This window comes from Drosophila persimilis, unplaced genomic scaffold (assembly GCF_003286085.1).
Source record: "Drosophila persimilis strain 14011-0111.01,24,50 unplaced genomic scaffold, DperRS2 tig00000431-arrow-pilon, whole genome shotgun sequence".
NCBI classification, from domain to species: Eukaryota; Metazoa; Arthropoda; class Insecta; order Diptera; family Drosophilidae; genus Drosophila; species Drosophila persimilis.
In genome coordinates, this window is record NW_020825312.1 from 2325774 (window position 1) to 2344685 (window position 18912).

At 44.4% G+C, this 18912-nt stretch overlaps 2 protein-coding genes across 6 annotated transcripts; both read left to right on the plus strand.

Moving 5' to 3' along the window:
• The first annotated feature begins 4157 nt into the window (after positions 1-4157).
• Positions 4158-6241, plus strand: LOC6596178 (ADP-ribosylation factor GTPase-activating protein 1). 2 transcript variants are annotated; one of them, XM_026989434.1, is made up of 5 exons: positions 4158-4462; positions 4607-5157; positions 5217-5421; positions 5524-5583; positions 5668-6241. In XM_026989434.1, the coding sequence occupies exons 1-5, from the start codon at positions 4403-4405 to the stop codon at positions 6190-6192; spliced, it is 1401 nt and encodes a 466-aa protein (XP_026845235.1). In that variant the 5' UTR covers positions 4158-4402; the 3' UTR covers positions 6193-6241. The 2 variants fall into 2 exon arrangements, with proteins under 2 accessions (XP_026845235.1, XP_026845234.1); XM_026989433.1 differs by lacking the exon at positions 5524-5583.
• A 1424-nt stretch (positions 6242-7665) lies between these two features.
• On the plus strand, positions 7666-18870 carry LOC6596177 (probable calcium-binding mitochondrial carrier CBG00135). Of its 4 annotated transcripts, none has more exons than XM_026989397.1 (8): positions 7666-7729; positions 8447-9155; positions 9595-9721; positions 9801-9888; positions 9956-10067; positions 16557-16715; positions 16781-17354; positions 17412-18870. In XM_026989397.1, exons 2-8 carry the CDS (start codon positions 8661-8663, stop codon positions 17645-17647), a joined length of 1791 nt encoding a protein of 596 aa, XP_026845198.1. In that variant the 5' UTR covers positions 7666-7729; positions 8447-8660; the 3' UTR covers positions 17648-18870. The 4 variants fall into 4 exon arrangements, with proteins under 4 accessions (XP_026845198.1, XP_026845197.1, XP_026845199.1 ...); XM_026989396.1 differs by lacking the exon at positions 7666-7729 and adding an exon at positions 7850-7947; XM_026989398.1 differs by lacking the exons at positions 7666-7729; positions 8447-9155; positions 9595-9721; positions 9801-9888; positions 9956-10067 and adding an exon at positions 13391-13886 and having other exon boundaries at positions 17412-17647.
• The last annotated feature ends 42 nt before the right edge of the window (positions 18871-18912 follow it).

Sequence of the window (18912 nt, forward strand, 5' to 3'; positions counted from 1 at the left end):
ATGCCCCAACTTGGCCCGCCCCCAAGTCGTCTGCGCATGGGCGTGCGACGCAAATTATAGCAAAGAGCCTGACTTGAATAAATGCGCGATTTCGGAAATTGAAAAGGAATTAACGATGGTCCGAGGCCCTGCCAATTGCAGAAATATTGTGCATAATTATATGCTAATCCAGGATTTGAAATATGTTTTGGATGTCATGCCGACAGACCGCCAGACCGACCATACATAGAAATAGAGGGGAAATCTTTCGGGCGGCGCCTTGGCTCGTAATTGGGGCCGTTCTCCCGGTACCTACACTGGCGGTAGGTAGGGCCACCCGCGGTCTGTTTGGATTGAAGTCGCTCATGTAAGTAATTTCCCTGTCTGCAATCCACCGACAGACGGTAGGAGATTGATTACTGTTAGGAGTGTGATAAATCGCTGTTTTTATTAACTTTTTCGGCATGACGCTGCAGAAATAGCATTGCATCGCCCCATCTACCATCTACCATCTACCACACATCGTAGTGGTCGAGTCAATCGGTCGGCACATGAATAGCTTCAATATGGGAATCAGATCAGCGTGATATTGTACAATTTGTTCGAATTCGTCATCGGCCTGAAGACCAAAGAAAAGAGCATATAATTCTGCTTCTGTGGCAGCCACTAATCGTCCTAATATATTTCTTATTATTCATTGAGAATAATCTGGATGAGTTTTTAAAAGGCCTTTGAAGATTGGCACAGGATATATTAAATATTTACGATAGGGAAAACGTTGGCTGCTAACAAGCAAAATTCATTTAAATTGAGAAAATTTTCTGGCCATCAATTATATTTGGAGTTTGATTTTGTTTCTCTGCAAAGAATTCAAAATCTGCGGCAAAGTATGCAAAAATGATCGACTAGCCAAACACCATATCGATACTTAATATAGCTTATATTAAGAAGAGCCCACACACCATTAACCATTTATATTTATTTATTATTTATTTATATTATACAGTGACGGAGAAATAAATAGCACTGCTGAGTACCTCAGTCTTTATTGTTTTAAAACATGGCCCCTATCCAATATTTTTTCCACTTTTCTGTAATATAAAGTGATGTTACATCTCTTCTCTCTGACAGAAGTGTTTTTACTCCCCCAATTCTAACAGATCTAACAGGCAATTCTCGGAAAATTATCGGTTGCTTGGGCGGATTATTACAAAAAAGTTACAAAATATAAGTAGTTATGGCTTTCAGAAAGCACTTTAATGAAGAAAGAATCCAAAGGATCAAACATTTGATTGCGAAAGGCAATACCTATTCAAAAGGAGGAAAATCATCGGCTACTTCAATAAAATATTTCACAATGCTTTAAAATATGCTAACAAGAAGAAACACGTGGACGTCCTAAAGACAAGTAGAAAAATCTTAAAAAGTTAAATCTTGCTTGCAAGAACATAAATTGAATGTCCAAAATACGAAAAAAAAAACTGTAGACTTAAAAGCATGTATCAAAGCGACTGCAGTATTCGAAACATTCTTGCATTCTGTGGTCCGACGAAAGCCGAATTGTTTTCTTTTCGCCAGAAAAGACTCTCGATATGACTCACATGTCACATTAGGAAGGTGGCTCAAAGGGAGGTGGCTCTAAGGGAGGTGGCTCTAAGGGAGGTGGCTGAAAGGGAGGTGGCTGAAAGGCAGGCGGCTCTAAGGGAGGTGGCTGAAAGGCAGGTGGCTCAAATCGATAATGGATCAACATGTCTATGGTGATATATAAGGCAGCATCTTTCGATTGGAAAACCAAAGAACAATAAAGATCTTTTGGGTATCTTGTATGATTCGCGGATCAATAAGGAAAGATGTAAAGATGGTGCGCCACAACAAATTCTGGCCTTAATAATAATCCAATCTGATCCAGATCCAATCTGGAAGATATAGTCATTCTCCATGATTCTGCTTGTTTAGTCTTCTCGTATCTTTAAAAGTCCATTGTGGGGGGGCGGATGGAGGCAGGGCGAAACTTTGAAATACACTTGTAACAGTACGAAATCACAGGAGTCTCTATCTTTTATAGCCTCTGAGCACATCGGATCGAATGGATAGACAGACAGAAATGGTTCGACTATTGATGCTGATCGATAATATATACACTTTATGGGGTCGGAAACGCTTTCCTTCTGGGCGTGACACACATCATCTTTCCTCACAAATCTGATATACCCCTATATTCACTTTGATTATCGGGGATAAAAACAAGAATTATATTTCTTTCCATCTGTCTATACTTTTGGCTGTTATCTGTTATTAGGCATCTAGCAATATAGTTACTGAAAGCAGTATAGTAGGTATGTATAAAACATTAGGATTGGCACTCTGTCAGTTTTAATTCAATACAAGTTTGAACTATATTTCATTGTTCACAACCAGATATTTATAGTTCACTGACTTAGAAACATCACATTTCATATTTTTATCAAATAAATTCAAGTGTAAGGATTTTAATTCTAAAATATTTATACAATTTAACTATTAAATGGTAACTTGTAGGTGTACTCACGTCGTACCCTTAAGCTTCAGCTTCAGTACCTGTGACTGTAAGAACTACACAGACACAGAAGTGGAAACCGAACTCAAAAGTAAGTAATATTTGATTTCAAATACAAAACTATAATTTTCCTAATAAATGGTAACTCACAGGCCCCTTAATAGCCATGACCACGCTATTACCAATTATGTTCGCCAGCTGCGTGCATCTCGTTTTGCAATTTTCGCTCGTAAGCCCGTAAAAGGACCAAACCTTCTAGGGCAGCCCTGTATTATTTCTATCCGTGACGTACCTGCTGTACGGCATCAACTTACGACCCCATAAATGGTTCCGTATGGATGGTATGTCAAGGTAGTGATGGAGACTATCTATGTCGTCCATTTTAGTGAGATTACCATGCTCTTCTGCACTAAACAAAAGGGTCCTACCGACATGGGTCTTCGACACATCATTGAGGCAGATGGCACTCGTTTATTTTATCGTTTATTGTTATTCACCGTGGTGATCTCCCAAGCAACCCACCAGTATTACGGACTCTATAACTTCGGATTCCGTGCTTGCGTCTTTCGGTAATTGTGTTAAACTGTTGAGAACTCCTGAATAATATAAAGCTCTAGCAACTAAAAAGACGCCACAAGAGGAATTTTGAAGAATTCAAAGTATTAAGGAAAATTCTTAAGGCCTTCGTTTATTAAAATTTTTTAATATCCGTACACACTAAAGTAAAAACTCGCGGTCAATGTAAACCGTTTTAATATTTAATGCAGAATAAAATCACTTATATTGTATGTGTTTGGAAGTCGAATTAGCGCATAGGTGTTCTTTGTTAGTCTTCAAAGATGCTGCAAGATCGATTTGCACAACCACAAAGAATAAACGCCATTTAACTGATCGATCAAATTATTATCTCTAGCTATTCAAAATGAGCAAAATTTAGCATACCCTTGGAAAAAGGATATAGAATTGAGGACTTGCTTGTCATTTCAAGCTCAAAGGAATGCAGAATCTCATTCTCTGTTTTGAAGCTATTTCAACGAAATGGTGCAGTTTCTTCTTACATAGACCAAGAATATGTATCAAATGCATTAATAGGTCTAAAACAGTTCATTCTGTGAAAAATTCATTATTAATGTTTCAAATCAGCTTGGAAAGCAGAATTTTAACATGAATTAAAGTAAATAGGGTATACAATTGCCCCACTCCATAAATATGTAGTTGATATGTAGCCAAACGTGTAGTTACCGTGTAGTTACCATGTAAAAAATGTACATTTTTCATTACCTTTTTTATTTAAACCTTATTCTATAAACAATCCAACCTAGATGAGTTCTTATAATTAGCCACTCGTGTACGAAAGTAATTCGTCAATCGGATAAAATTATTTGTTTAGAGCTGAAAGTCTTAGCTAGCTAGTAATATTAAACCGAATATCAAAATCGGGGAATATGATTTCCGATCATGGACAGAGAACGATTAACCCATCGTCGACCAGTGGGTACTACCATACTGTATGGTTAGTGGTTGTATTTTCCGCGGCTTAACTCAAGTTGTTCACTTGTTTAAATAGAGGGGGGTTAAGTGGGTTAAGTTCGAACTTTCAAGTGGGACACGCTTAATTTTTTTTTGCCAATATACTATAAATCTCGAGCTGGGAATTTGTACAAACAAATTCGCAACTCCATTAAATGTGCTTAACTAAGTGGCCGTGGAGACTTGTTGGTATTGAACAGTCCACAGAGGCTGGGGAGTCGTAAGTTAGTGCGTGGTTTCCAATATTGACAGTACACACCGCCAGCGTCAGCAAAAAGTTTCATATCTTCGTATCAGCTGCGAAGACAAAGCAGTGCCACAAAAAGTCGCACGTAGGTAGCTGTTCGTTCTGTTGCTATGGCCAGTCCCAGGACGCGACGAGTGCTCCAAGAGCTGAAGCCACAAGATGATAATTCGGTGAGTCCTCCATCCGAAATTTACTTCCGCCTCACATATATATGCATTCATACATATGTACACATCCATATGCATGCTTCTGTAGACACAAACACGTAGATGTACATATTTATTTTAATAAGCCATATTTTCTATTGAACACAGAAATGCTTCGAGTGCGGCACACACAATCCCCAGTGGGTGTCGGTCACCTACGGAATTTGGATATGTCTGGAGTGCTCCGGGAAGCATCGCAGCCTGGGCGTCCATCTGTCCTTCGTGCGCTCCGTGACGATGGACAAATGGAAAGACATTGAGCTGGAGAAGATGAAGGCGGGTGGCAACCGCAATGCTCGCGAGTTCCTGGAGGATCAGGCCGACTGGAGCGAACGGGCGCCCATAACGCAGCGCTACAACTCCAAGGCAGCGGCTCTGTATCGCGACAAGATCGCGGCACTGGCCCAAGGTAAAAGCTGGAACCAAAAAGATGCCGAAACGCGGCTGGGCAGCAACAATAGCCAGAGCAGGAATAGTGGCAACAGAAGCTCGCAGTCACATGCCAGCGCAACAGGTTACGGCGGCTCCGATGGCTATCAGAACGGAGGCGGCAGCTATGGTGACGCCCCAGGCTATCAGCAATACCAGACACAGGAATTTCGGGATCAGAAGGAGGAGTTTTTCAGCAAACGCCAAGTTGAGAACGCTTCGCGACCAGAGTATGTACTCTAGATGATGATTTAATATTATCCGAAATCTCATTAAAATTATCCTGCAGGAACTTGCCACCGAGCCAGGGCGGAAAGTATGCCGGGTTTGGGTTCACACGTGAGCCTCCGCCAAAAACGCAATCTCAGGAGCTTATCGACTCGACACTGTCCACACTGGCGTCGGGCTGGAGTTTGTTCTCCACGAACGCCTCAAAGCTGGCCAGTACCGCCAAGGATAAGGCCGTTACCACTGTCAATTTGGCATCAACGAAGGTGCGTCAGTCGACGGACACCCACCCATCACCCATAGATATCTTTGTTTCTTTGTTGTCTTTATTATTTGTACGTTTTGTTTTCTTCCTCTTTTGGTTGTAGATGAAAGAAGGCACTTTGCTAGAAACCGTTCAGAGCGGTGTTACAGATGTGGCCTTCAAGGTCTGTAGTTTGCAATAACCCCTTTGCCAATTTTAGTCCTCCAAAAGTCCTACAGCACCAGTGTATGCTTTTATATTCCCACAGGTCACAGACATCGGCAAGAGAGGCTGGAACAACTTGGCAGGCAGCAACATGTCGTCGCCGCAGAGCGGCTACAACGACCCCAACTTTGAGGACAACGCCTATCAGCAGCGATCGAACTCGGTAGGCGGAAATCTGGCCGGAGGCCTGGGCCAACAGAGCGGCGTGAGCGACAGCGACTGGGGTGGCTGGCAGGAGAATGCCAATAACAAGACGCATCTGACCAGCTCCAGCTCGTATCATACCCAGCTAAGCAGCAACAGTGGCACCGCCTCCGCCGGCCTCACGCACGACGCCGACTGGTCCGGCTTCGAGGCCTCCAACTACCAGAGCGCGGAGACCTCCTACCAGAATGCCCCATCGGGTGGACAGAGTGCCCGCCGCAACATGAAGCTGCAGGACACGTCGGTAAAGCTGAGCGAGGGCTTCGACAATCTGGATGTGAAAAATGTGAAATCGAAACCGGCCGCTCCTGCGGGCGACAAGGCGAACGCCGAGGATGATGCCTGGAACTTGCTAATGAACTAGAGAGCTATTGTCCCTAAAACCGATCCATGTACCCGAACCACAATGTATTTTTTCGTTCGTTGAGTTCTTTTTTTTTTTTTGTTATCTTGATGTGAGAACGAAGCTGTTGTGCGCGCATTTAATGTAATTAACAGAAATTCCCCCAACACACTTGTATGCTCCAATTTTAAAACAGAAAGTGCAACTATTCTCGTTCATTTCCACAGTTTAGACCAATTTTATATAGACCTACCATAACAAATTATTTAGCTGAAATATAAGTGTATCTTAAACAACAAAACATTCAGAAGTGGAGAGAAAATACATATTATGTTATCAACTGTAATGGAGTCTTTTGTTGGTCTTTTTTTTTAAGTTTAAAGGCCATGCCATCGTAGACGGAATTGAATGAAACGGCTGAACATGACCCTGGCCTCGATTCAAAAAATATGAATATCTGAGCTCGCTGTTAACTTAACATGCAAAGCTATAGGGTATCGATACTTACACTTGGCGCTTAACAGCACTTTGAATTTTAACACCATGTTTCGGTGTTGTTAAGGAAATCATTTTAAATTGAGAAAACCTTCGAGCAGGGTGACCGTTTACGGTATTTTTAATACTTTTCGGTATTTTTTGAGGTCAAAATTGAGCCGACGTTATTTGATCAATTTAATCTTTAATTTTCAAAGAACAAATTGTATAGAAACTTCCATACGCAGATTTTATGAATTTTCGCTCCCTCAAATGGCAGTTCCGTGCACCATTTGTTCCACTGGATTGCCTTGAAATCATTTTCGTTCAGTCACTTTCAAACAATGTCTATTTGGCGCTCAAGTTTGGTTGGACCTTTTTCGAGATTTTCCTTCCACAATGTACCTTTTCAGCTCAACAAAAGTGAGTATGGACACTTACGGCTCATTCCATACTCACTTACGTTGCCACTATTTTTTTGTTGAACTATTTTGTTGAAGCTTTGGTTTAGTCAAAATTCAATAAAAGCAAGGACTTAAAACTAGCCTATCTTGAAGAAAATGTATTCATCAATGGCCTAAAATTATATGGGCAGAGCTAATGGTTTTAGTTAGTTAGCATTATTAAACGGAATATCAAAATTGAGTAATAGTAACGATTTTTCTCTTACGTTTTATTACGTTCTATTTGTTTGACCTTCTTCGCAAAAACCTTTTTTTAGACTAAATACAACAAAAGCAAGAGTTTCAAATAAACCTGTCAAGTATAAAATAAATTCATTAATGGGATAAAATTATGTGGGCATGGCTAAATGTGCTATATAGCTAGTAATATTCCACGGAATATACAAGTCGAGGAATATAGAACTTGAATTCGTCAGTATATTTACGGTATATTTTTAAAGTGAGATGGTATTTTTTGATGAATTTCTGAGGGTCGGACGGTATATTTTAACGATAAATCCTGCCTTCGAGTTAAAATTTCTTGGCCAAGCACTCACTTTCGTTTTATTTAAATTAAAAAGGCAACGATCGCCACACAAATTCCTATATATCCGCGGGCCCAGCAGCAGTGAACCATCGCGGTACGTAGAGAGCCTGTCGTCGTGGAATTCGCTTTGGGGTTCGCTTTCTTCTGCATATCCATATCCAGTTGAGTGAGTGTGCGTTTACATGCATGTGTGTGCGTTTGAATACGACGACTGCAGAATAAAAATTTGCCAATTTGGCAACAATTCGCGAAAAATTCAGTGAAATTTGAGTCATTGCCCAGCCGAAAAAACTGCCCAAAGGCGTGCATAAGGTGCGAGAAAATGCAATAAGGCTAGAAGGAAATTTCCCAAGGGAAATGGAGTAATAGAAAGTTCCAGTATTGCGTGGGCTCCCTCTTTCTCTCTCTGAAACCCGCTTTCTCTTCACTCACTTGTGGGACGGACATGTGCGTGCTTGTGTGCGTGTGCATGTGCGTGAGGCTGCCAATTTTTCAAGGCTTTCCGGAAATGCGTTGGCCTTCAAAATTAGCTCGACTCCTCAAAAAAATCAATGATTGCACGGCTCCTGTCTGCTGGCCAGCCCAGCTTTAATTATAACGTTATAATGAGCACGCACACACACAACACAGTCCGCACTGCCATCTGCTGCCAAATGTGGATGACTTCATCTACGGGGAAACGATTTTTCACACATGCAAATTTACCTTTCAGTTTATAGTGGGGTTTTCCACACGTAAACCTTCGCATTAGGTTAATTGCTTATTATATATGTATATGTATATATATATATATTTAAATGTTTATTTTCAGACCCACAGCTTGACTTAGCATACCCCAAGAGAAGACCAAAATGCGCCAGCCATAGGAGTAGGAGGAGCCCGCTATAGTTTGCAACGTATTTCAGCACCAAAAGCATACCAGGCCCTTAGACACCGAGACCCCGAGACTCCCAGAGCAGATCGAGACACGAGTTATCCGCCACAAAGCAAGTAACACTCTAAACAAGTACACACGAGTCTGGAGAATGGTCAGAAAGCAAGTTGGAATTGAAAACAGCGCATCCCTAGAAGTAAGTAAGCAGCAGTTGGAGCAGCAGCAGCAGCAGAAGCAGAAGCAGGAGCAGCCGCAGCCGGAACCAGGCCATCGAATTGACATTGACTTGACGCCGGATCCGCCGACCAATTTTGCACAACAGGCCCATGCCATCTACGCGCCACTGAAGCCATCGACCCTTGCCACCAGCTATGAGCACAGTGCGGCCCACAACTTCAATAGTCTGCAATATGCCCATCTTGCCACTATGCCCTACAACCTCCAGTCGGTGCCGCCGCCGGATACTGTCTCCAGCTCTGGCAGCGGCATACCAATGGCCATCATGCCCACGGAAATACCAGCCGAGGACGAGGAGCGACTCGAGCGTATCTTCAATCAGTTGGACCGGGACGGCGACGGCAAGGTCGACATACACGATCTATCGGCGGCGCTGCACGAGTTTGGCCTGTCGAGCGTCTACGCGGAGGTGAGTGGTTGGTAGCAGGGGTGGCAGGGAGGGCCACTGCGGCATGCGGCAGTGTCTGCCAAGTGTCGCTGGGATTAACATAAATTGGCCACATGGGTGAGGGACAGTGCCCAGCCCCGGGCCTCGGAAATCTTTCAAATTGTAATGCTTTTGTTGCGGTATTCTATAGAGAACGGCGAAAGATCAATAATATGTGTCCTTGACAGCTGTACTGTCAAAAGCGTATGCGAATCTAATTTATACAGACTATTATTACGAGTAAATACATATGTATGCAACAATTCCCTGATTTGAGGAAGATGATAAAGCAAGATGCGATGCGACTGCTGAGATTTGTATGGTTTCCACGCGGCACGAAGCCTTTACGATAAGAAGCATTTGTTCTATTGATTTCTATCTAAGTAATTAACACGTTCCTAACGTTGCCTTACTCTTCCAGAAATTCATGCAGCAGTCGGACAAGAACCAAAGTGGCAACGTGGGCTTCGCTGAATTCCTGCACTATGTACGGGAGCACGAGAAGAACCTGTGTCTACAGTTCTCGCACCTAGATAGAAACCGTGATGGTGAGTTAGATGGCTTATTAGATTATTCTGTATACACATGTGTATCACGGATGATGTCATGGCATGGCGTTGATTGCAGGCAAAGTGGATTTGGAGGAGCTAATATCTGCTTTCAAGGACCTGGGCCTGGACATTGACGTGGACGAGGCTAGAAAACTGCTAACCAGGTGCGACATATTATATATGCTCTGCATGTATTCCGTATATTGATGGTATCTCTCTCCCTGTTTGCAGAATGGACAAAGATGGCAGCCTTAACATAAGCTTTAACGAGTGGCGCGACTTTATGCTATTGGCTCCCTCTACGGACATACACGATCTGATTAAATTCTGGCGGCACTCTACTGTAAGTTTGGCAGGGACAGGAGCGCGCTCGAATCTCCTCCTAGTTAGTGTAGCTATTAGTGCAAGCCTTAACGTGTAGCGCTTAATTTTAATATCCTTTCCTGTCCCGTCCGGTGGGGGTTTGCCCAGAGGCCTCCGTCTCTGGGAAGGCCCTCACTATCATCGGCGCTGGTTCCGTCTCAGACATTGTAGTTGTTTAACGTTTCGTATTTTAAACTAATTGTCCAATTTTACACTCTTATACCCTCGTTTCGTTACCATGCGTTACCATATCGAAAAACAAACAAACAAACACTCCACATAATCTCGTACATACGCTCTAAACTGCCTCTGTAGTACCTCCACACTTACAACTCCTGACTAACTGAGGAAGATCTGAAGGTACATATCGTCAAAACTATGATTCTAAGATTACCATTACTATTGTTGTAGTCCTCACGTAGTTCGAGGGTGCCCATACGCTCATACGCCCACACGCCCATACACTGCCACAACCACAACGCAACACATCCATCCTCTCCACCAGCGAAGGCTTATCATTCGGTATAGATCATCCTAGTCCCCATAGAACATTCATCTGCATGACTATGTACTGACTATTGTATACATTCCACATTCTACATTCGAAAATAATGAATCCATATCCAGATCCAGATCCAGAGCGGGAGCGATGGCTCCGTAATGGTCCTTGCATGACAAAAGCTTTCGCTCTGGCCTGACGCAAGAGTTTTGTATATATTTCATCATCTCATCTGATTCAAATCGGTATACAAACTACCTTATCAAATACGTACTGTTTAATAATGTTTTAAATGAGAGGCCCGTCCGGGGTTGGGCCGCCCGCTTACGTTCCTTACAGATCTCTTTCCCGCCCGCTTATCGGGATGATTATGGTCGGTTAAAAGGCACATTTCATTGTTTTCGAGTGTGGCGCGGGTTGTGGGCAGGTGACGATGCTAGCGCCTGCTTTGTTGTCTGCATAATCATTCTGTTTACATGCGGACAGCTCCAGCAATTGATATCAATTCCACTCAAATTTGACAGTCACTTGGCCTGCCTGGCCCCTGGCCGCCTCTGCAGCTCTTCCCAGAAGGAACAAGCAGATCTTCCCCAGCGAAACAGCTTTCAAATTTCAGATTATTGCTCTTCGACATTTTTCGCGATTGTGGCAGACCAGACCTGAATCTTAAGGTCAACCGGCTGAAGCCCCTCCAGGGGCCCCGGCTGGCCGTTTGGTTGTCAAGCTGATTCTGTCTGAGTAGCCGGTTCTTGGCCTCTGACGTGCCTCAGGCGGCTACTGACTGCAGATTGCTAGGTTCTAATTTTTAGCCAGGCCCAAACGTGAGAGTAAACCTCTACTTAAACGTAGCCTGCGCACAAAGTGGGGTTCCTAATGAGTTGCCTTTGTAATTAGGCTGCCTTTCATGCCATGATTGATTGGTCAAATGGCCAAATGGCTCAATCGCATCCAGATTGAACGCATTCCGGCGCTGATAAGACCTTTACATGTTTTCTCTGTCGTCAGTTGCACAAACACAATATTTATTATTACGAATTAAGCGAATTCTCGAATTTTTGCTTTAATCAAAGTCCGCCGATGCTCCAGTCCAGTCCAGTTTGGAAACTGTTGACTGGCTTCGAAACTGAGAGGTCCCATAACTAGTGATAACCTGTCCGTCCACACGTTCTGGGAGTCACCAAACAGAACTGGAAACGGATCGCCGCGACGTTCGGTGAAGTGTACTCGTACGTATAGTATTCTATAAATAAGCTTTTCTCGGTAACGGAGCGGCAGTCCTAAAGTTTCTACAAACAATGCCTCTAAATTACGAAGAAATTACCGTTGAAAAGACCCGCAAAGCCTTGACTCATTGTTATATGATATTCCTAGAGTTAAATTACAAACGATTGCGGTGCTATGACTTGGCCTGGCCCCTGCATTCGCAAGCTCATTGTATGTTAGGGGTAAGATGCATGACAGACTCCAATGGGACGTTTTACGACACGCCCCTGTCATGCAATTGGCTCTGCTATTGTATATTTAAGCTGTCGAATGCCGTGCCTAAATTGTGGTTCATCGTTTCCTTTGAGACAGTGCCAATTTGGACCAGAAATTGGATCGTTAAATGTCCAATAGTGGCACGGCAGTGGCCTTGAGGAAGGGGCCATAAATTCATTGAAACTAGTTAAGGTATTAGGCATTGCGGCGGGGCTGTGCTGGGCTGCAGTCGCCACTTGAAAAATGGGTGTGTCTGGAGGTTTCCTCGAGTCCTCATTGCGGCTTATCTCCAACGATAGAAGCGTGTGCTTTCCAATGATAAGGGTAAATCGATGTTGTTTTGCGGATTTGTCGGATTTAGAATTTGTTTTCTGTTGACGACGCTCCAAAATATTCCCGGGGACCTTTGGGACTGCTCTCTGGAATTGGCCTTATCAAATCCAAGCTCCTAGCTCCTGACGTATGCAGGTGTTACAATGGTGGCTGTAAAGGTTCCACGTCCAAGTCCCAAGATCACCTATGGCGCAGCAGCCGAATGGAGCGTCATCCCCCAGCCAGACAGCCAGTCACACGCTTGTCATGTGGCTATAAACGCGGCTATCAGACCCTTGGTATTCACCGAAGTCGGCCAAAACCGGTTCCACACGCGAAAATTCACGATAAAGTCACGCAACCTGTAATCAAAAGCTGCCAAATAACTGTCAAACCGTCTTGCCCATTGACTGGAGCTATTGTTTATTACGAGTAGCTCTCTCCAAATACCTGCTGTTCGTAGCCGTCGAGGGTGCATTGTACAAGGGATGTACATATGTAACTGGGATTCCTGGCGGGGCCATTCGGATCTATTCCCATATGATATTTCATAGAGGATTCTGGCCTAATTGTCAAAATTCCGTTCAGTTGACTACATCAAAAATCCTCCCAAAAATCGAAGCGACTTACCCCTACGATATTTGGGGTTTCGAGTCTTTTCTTTTTGTTTTGGGTACTGTCTGGCTGTCGCCATCCACTAATCAAATGTTTTCCCAATCATTGTTTTCTAATAACATTCTAACTGTCGAGAAGCCTCCCAATGCTGGAGGGCAGCATCAGAGGAGGGGGGATGGTGGCTCCCAACCCCACACGCGCAACCCACTAATAAAGCGATGGTCGGCCGCAGAGTGAGGCAGAGAGCGAGAGAGAGGTAGGGCAAAAAGCACAGAGCCGCAAGAGTGAGCGCCTGCACCGACGACAAAAAAATCGTGAAGCTTCGGCGGCGGTGCGATCGTCGCAGTGCTCTCAGTCTTTTTTCGTTTGGCTCGCGTGAAGGTTGTGCGCGCATTGTAACACTCGGCCCCCTATCGAACGCCACCGAGCTGGAGTGTAGTTATATAATTGAGCCTGAACGAGAGACTGCTTTGTTCTCTTTCGCGACAGCTGTGGAACAATCTTAATTTAATCTAACGCTTCGAGCAAAGTCTAGCCTCCTCATCTGTGCGCGGCTAGAGTGGCGAGGAAAATCATAAGAGAGCTGCATATTTTTTTTGAATTGCTCCGAGTGAAAGTTTGCTCACAGTGAAAGCCACATTCCGGACACTATAAAGCGGAAGTGAAGCGGAACTGTAATACAGCATACAGCTTACAGCACGCATTGCAGCATTTGGGATTCAAGGAACCCCCGAAAACAGTGTTGTGAAGTGACACACACAGAATAACAAAATGATACGGAATAGCACATATCACTACAATTTGCCTGTCGATTACCACAACATACAGCAGATGGCAGTCGCTGGCGACATGATGGAGGATTTCGTAGTCATATTCCGTGACATGATGGGACGGGTAGGTGTTTCTAATAGACCACTTAGCTCCTTCAGATGATACTCCACTTCACCGCCATCTCGAAAGCCCTGTGCTGTGGTCCCCCGTTGCTTGTGCAACGGAAGCTGACTCATTTCGCGTTTATCTTATCGTTTTGCTGGTTTTTCCCGCGAAGTTCAAAAGAGCGTCGCGTCCCACTTGCCGCGAAGTACCCCCATAGAGTGGCAGCACTTGGCGTTCCATTCAAGATCATTTGTAACGGTGCTGCACCCTGTGCACCTTACACAATTCGTTGTGCGTCGCGGATTTGATTTGGGTTTCAGTTACATTGCACCATGAACCATGCGGGGCGCATGGCAACAAGCCGCCAAAATACGACGGCGCTTGATATGAAACCGGTTTATGTCTGCCTTTTGATCGCGTCGATCGACGACATACTTCACTCACACACACACACACACGCACGCGCGCGCCTAAGATTTGCGCTGCGCGTGGCTCTCCCGCACCACTTCTCTCTCTTTTTCTATCGCTTCAGTGTGTGTGTGTGTGTGTGCGTCTGCGCGTCTGCTTGTTGCCAGGCGCCTAAAATCGTCATGGCTTTTGCTCTCTCTGCATAACTTTGTGCATGTATTTCTGTGCGTTTGTGTGTCAGGCGTGTATGTGTGGGGTGCTGACTCAGTGCCCCTCCTTGACCTCCTGCCCACATGCCTCATATGCCGTGCCCTGCTGTGTGTGGTCAGGCCCGGCCCGGCCCCCGCGTCAAATGGTGACGTCAAATGCGTAAACACTTTTCTCGCTTTTTATAAACTTGTTGATTGAACGTGCTCTTACATTGTTGTTTACCCTCGCTGCTGACGTCCGCATCTCCGTCTGGACGTCTGGCCGTCGGCCGTCTGCCTTCGGCGGAGGGGAAAAACACTTTGGAGATGGAAATAACGTCGGGCAAATTCCATAACCGGAACAGAGTCTGAGTCAACGTCCAAACGCTCGGTCAACGCCATCCATTCCAATGGGGGGAGGGCATTCCAAGTCCAAGGCGGGCTCCCTTGGCACCGTTTACCTTCTGGTCTTGCATTGGCGCTGGCCATGGGATCGATCGCGCTGGATCGGACTGGCCTTGGTGGAGTTGGTCAAGCGATCAGGCCTACAGCCCATTGTCTGATCCGATCCAAGCCATTGAATAGCTCCACTAATCGAATCGTTTAATAACCCGATTTGGCCGCCTCTGCAGCAGTCCTTTGACAGTCAATTCCACTTCCACGTATGTGAGCCAAAATCGAGGCAGCATTTTAAAAATAGATTATTTTGTATAAAGAAAAGAAGCTTTTTTTGCAGTCATGTGCCTCGCTCTAGACATATGTACATACATATGTTTGTATGGTATATATAAAATAATTATCTATAAAAATTCGGAAATAATAAATTCCAACAGGCATGACAATCCACAACAATTTTGTTAATTCTCATTGGCTTCTATCACTCATTTATACCACAACACAACAGATATATCGGAGCAAAGATCAACAATCTACCCGTGATATTCTGTTAAATATATGTACTACACATATTATACACTTTAACCCTGACAGATCGGCTGTTATTTGCATGTTTGTCTTTTATCCAAGCATGGTGTGTGATTTGTTTTGATTGTACTCTGTTCTGTTCGCTTAGTTAAATATCATAATTGACTTCAGTGCCATCATCCATCACGGTCAAAGGGAAATGACTTTTTTGATTTTCACCTTGAAAACTGCCCCGCTCCCCACACTCGCAGACGGCCTGGAATCGTCTTCCAAGAACCCCATTCTGGCCAATCATCAATCGGACTTTTCCATTCGTTTCCGTTTGTTGTTTGTCCCGTACCGTACCGCCCCGTCCGAGAGCTTTCGGAATCACAAGACCTGATAATTGGGTTTCAGTTCTGCGGTTTCGCAGTTTCGCGGTTATCATGCTCAGACAGCTTTTATTTGTTGTTTTCTTGAGCAGCTTATCAACTAATAATTCGTTTTGAATCGCAAAAGAAAGCCAAAAGCTATGCAAACATGTAGAAAATGTTCCTTATTTCATTCCCTGGTTTAGCACATTTTATACAAATTACACAACAAATTGGCAGGGCGGACCAGTGGGGCAGGGCAGCCACACGTTAGGGGAAAGCAGAAATCGCGAAAATTGGGTATATATAGTGGAGGCACGACTGGGATACACAAATATACTCGTACATACCCGTACATATGTATGTATGCACCACCGATGCAAACCAATGTGAATGATATAACCTTTGTTGCCGCTAGTATTGCATTTGCTTCTCGCTTCCGTAATTCTCTTGTTGTTGTGTGGCACTGCCTTTGCTTCTGCTACTGCTTCTGTTTCTGCTTTCGCTTCTGGTGGCTTGGAGGGGCAAAAGTACTGTTGTCGATGCTAGTTCTGATTGAAGCGAAAACCAATATAAACTGGAGCTAACTTTCAGGCAGACTGGAGGGGGCAGGAATGGCTGCGATCGCCAGCGATCATGTATCAAGAAAAGGAAGCACCACGGGTACGGGTACGGGTACGGGCCAGAGACCCAGCACAACCTCTCTTAAAGTAGACTAGACAGTCATTCCATTCATCGTAGCTTTTTCAAATGTACTGAATATGGACTCTCTTATTCGGCTTCGAAGTGACCTAAGATGTTCTTTTTGATCCTTGCAGTACCTCGACATTGGCGAGGATATGAATGTACCTGATGACTTCACACAAAAGGAGATGCAGACGGGCCTCTGGTGGCGACACCTTGTGGCTGGTGGCATTGCCGGTGGAGTGTCGCGAACGTGCACAGCGCCTCTGGACAGAATCAAGGTCTACCTTCAGGTGAGTCTCGCAACCCCACAGACGTGGCCTCGACCCAAGATATCTAAATGTGCATCTTCCTGCAGGTCCAAACGACAAAAATGGGAATCTCAGAGTGTGCACAAATCATGTTGAACGAGGGCGGATCGCGGAGCATGTGGCGCGGCAATGGCATCAATGTCCTCAAGATTGCACCGGAGACGGCGCTCAAGTTTGCGGCGTACGAGCAAATGAAGCGACTGATTCGTGGCGAGGACGCCAGCAGGCAGATGAGCATTGTGGAGCGCTTCTATGCCGGTGCTGCGGCAGGCGGCATTTCTCAGACCATCATATATCCCATGGAAGTATTAAAGACCCGGCTGGCGCTTCGGAAGACTGGACAGTACGCGGGCATAGCCGATGCCGCGGCCAAGATCTACAAGAACGAGGGTGCGCGCAGTTTCTACCGCGGCTATGTGCCCAACATACTGGGCATCCTGCCCTATGCTGGCATAGATCTGGCCGTCTACGAGACTCTGAAGAGACGCTACATAGCCAGCCACGACAACAACGAGCAGCCCAGCTTCCTGGTACTCCTGGCCTGCGGCAGCACATCGAGCGCGCTGGGACAGCTCTGCTCGTACCCGCTGGCCCTCGTGCGAACACGGCTACAGGCACAAGGTAAGCGCCATTGTCTTTTTGTTAACAGCGAGTGGTCCTAACTGTTCTTGTCCGCAGCCGCTGAAACAATTACCAACCAGAAACGGAAGACGCTGATTCCCCTGAAGAGCAGCGATGCGCACAGTGGCGAGGAGACGATGAGCGGCTTGTTCCGCAAGATTGTGCGGCAGGAGGGTCTGACGGGGTTGTATCGAGGAATAACGCCAAACTTCCTCAAAGTCCTGCCAGCCGTCTCCATCAGCTATGTCGTCTACGAATACTCGAGTCGGGCGCTGGGCATCAAGATGTCGTGAGGTGCTTTCCTCCTATCTCGTTTCGATGAGGTTAACTGTCGGTGCTTACTGGCTACGGCTGTGGCTGTGGCTGCGGTCGTCTGCAGTGCGGATAGTGCTGCTGTCACGGGCTGCCACCGCTACGGGCACTGTGCTCCGTTTTGTATAGTAGTAGTGATAGGGTTAAGTAAGGCAAGGCGGCCGCCACTCGCTCTCTGCTCCATCTCTCCACCGGAGATGGACTATCTGCTGCTTTCCTTAAGTTTAAACCGGCCTCTTCCATGAACTGTAGGTGTATCCTTTAAATATATAGTTGAATTAGATTGGTTTTTTTTTTTTCTTAAAATATTATAAATAAGTGATACTATGGCTAATTTATTTATAAATACGTGAAGAAGAGAATGTTGAAAATATGCCCAGGCGATTCCCCCATTTCGAAGGCTATGCCGTTGTAACTATTAAGCTCTAATTTATTTAAATTTGTACGTAGGCTATGCGGAACAATCCCTCAGAAAAAAAAACAAAAAACAAGAGAAGACAAGAAAAGAAAACATACCAAAAACAAAACCAGCTACGAAGGAGAACAGAAAAGGACTAAAACTAGGCCTATGTCCGCCCCTAAAATGTTGTCTATAAGGTTTTAGTAGGGGGCAAGCGCAATAGCAGAGTGGCATGGTCGTCGGCTGAATGTGACGGGGGAAATCAAATGAAATCAATGGATATTTTTTGGCAGCGTCTAGGCTTGTACACAAAAGACATTAAAACTATGATGTACTCGTTTTTCGCTTAGACTAAACAATACACAAAATAATAAGGAACACTTAACGTTTACAATGTGATGATAATAGTATAGTTGATAATATACATATATACATACATATAAACAAACATACATATACCTACCAACGATACCGACATATGCGCTTTGGAGCTGTCGCGGCTGACATTTTGTAGCATTTTATTTGTTAAGTTTAGTAACACTTTCTCTTAGATCGTATTGCAAAAGAAAATGAAGCCAACGAGATTAATTGTGACTAAAGCTAACAAACAAATGAAAACAACATCCACAATCTAATTTATTTATATATCATGCGAACACAAACAAAATCCCAAACCCCAAACCCCGACCACAATCCTAAGTTCTTTTTTTTATAATTTTAGAAAGAAATGATATATATATGTAATGATTCTGAATTTAAAAGTATATTATATGTATGATTTGTACCGTACACCTAATTAGCCAATTGAATTTTTGTACCATCTTTTAGTGAAAATATCAAGTAACG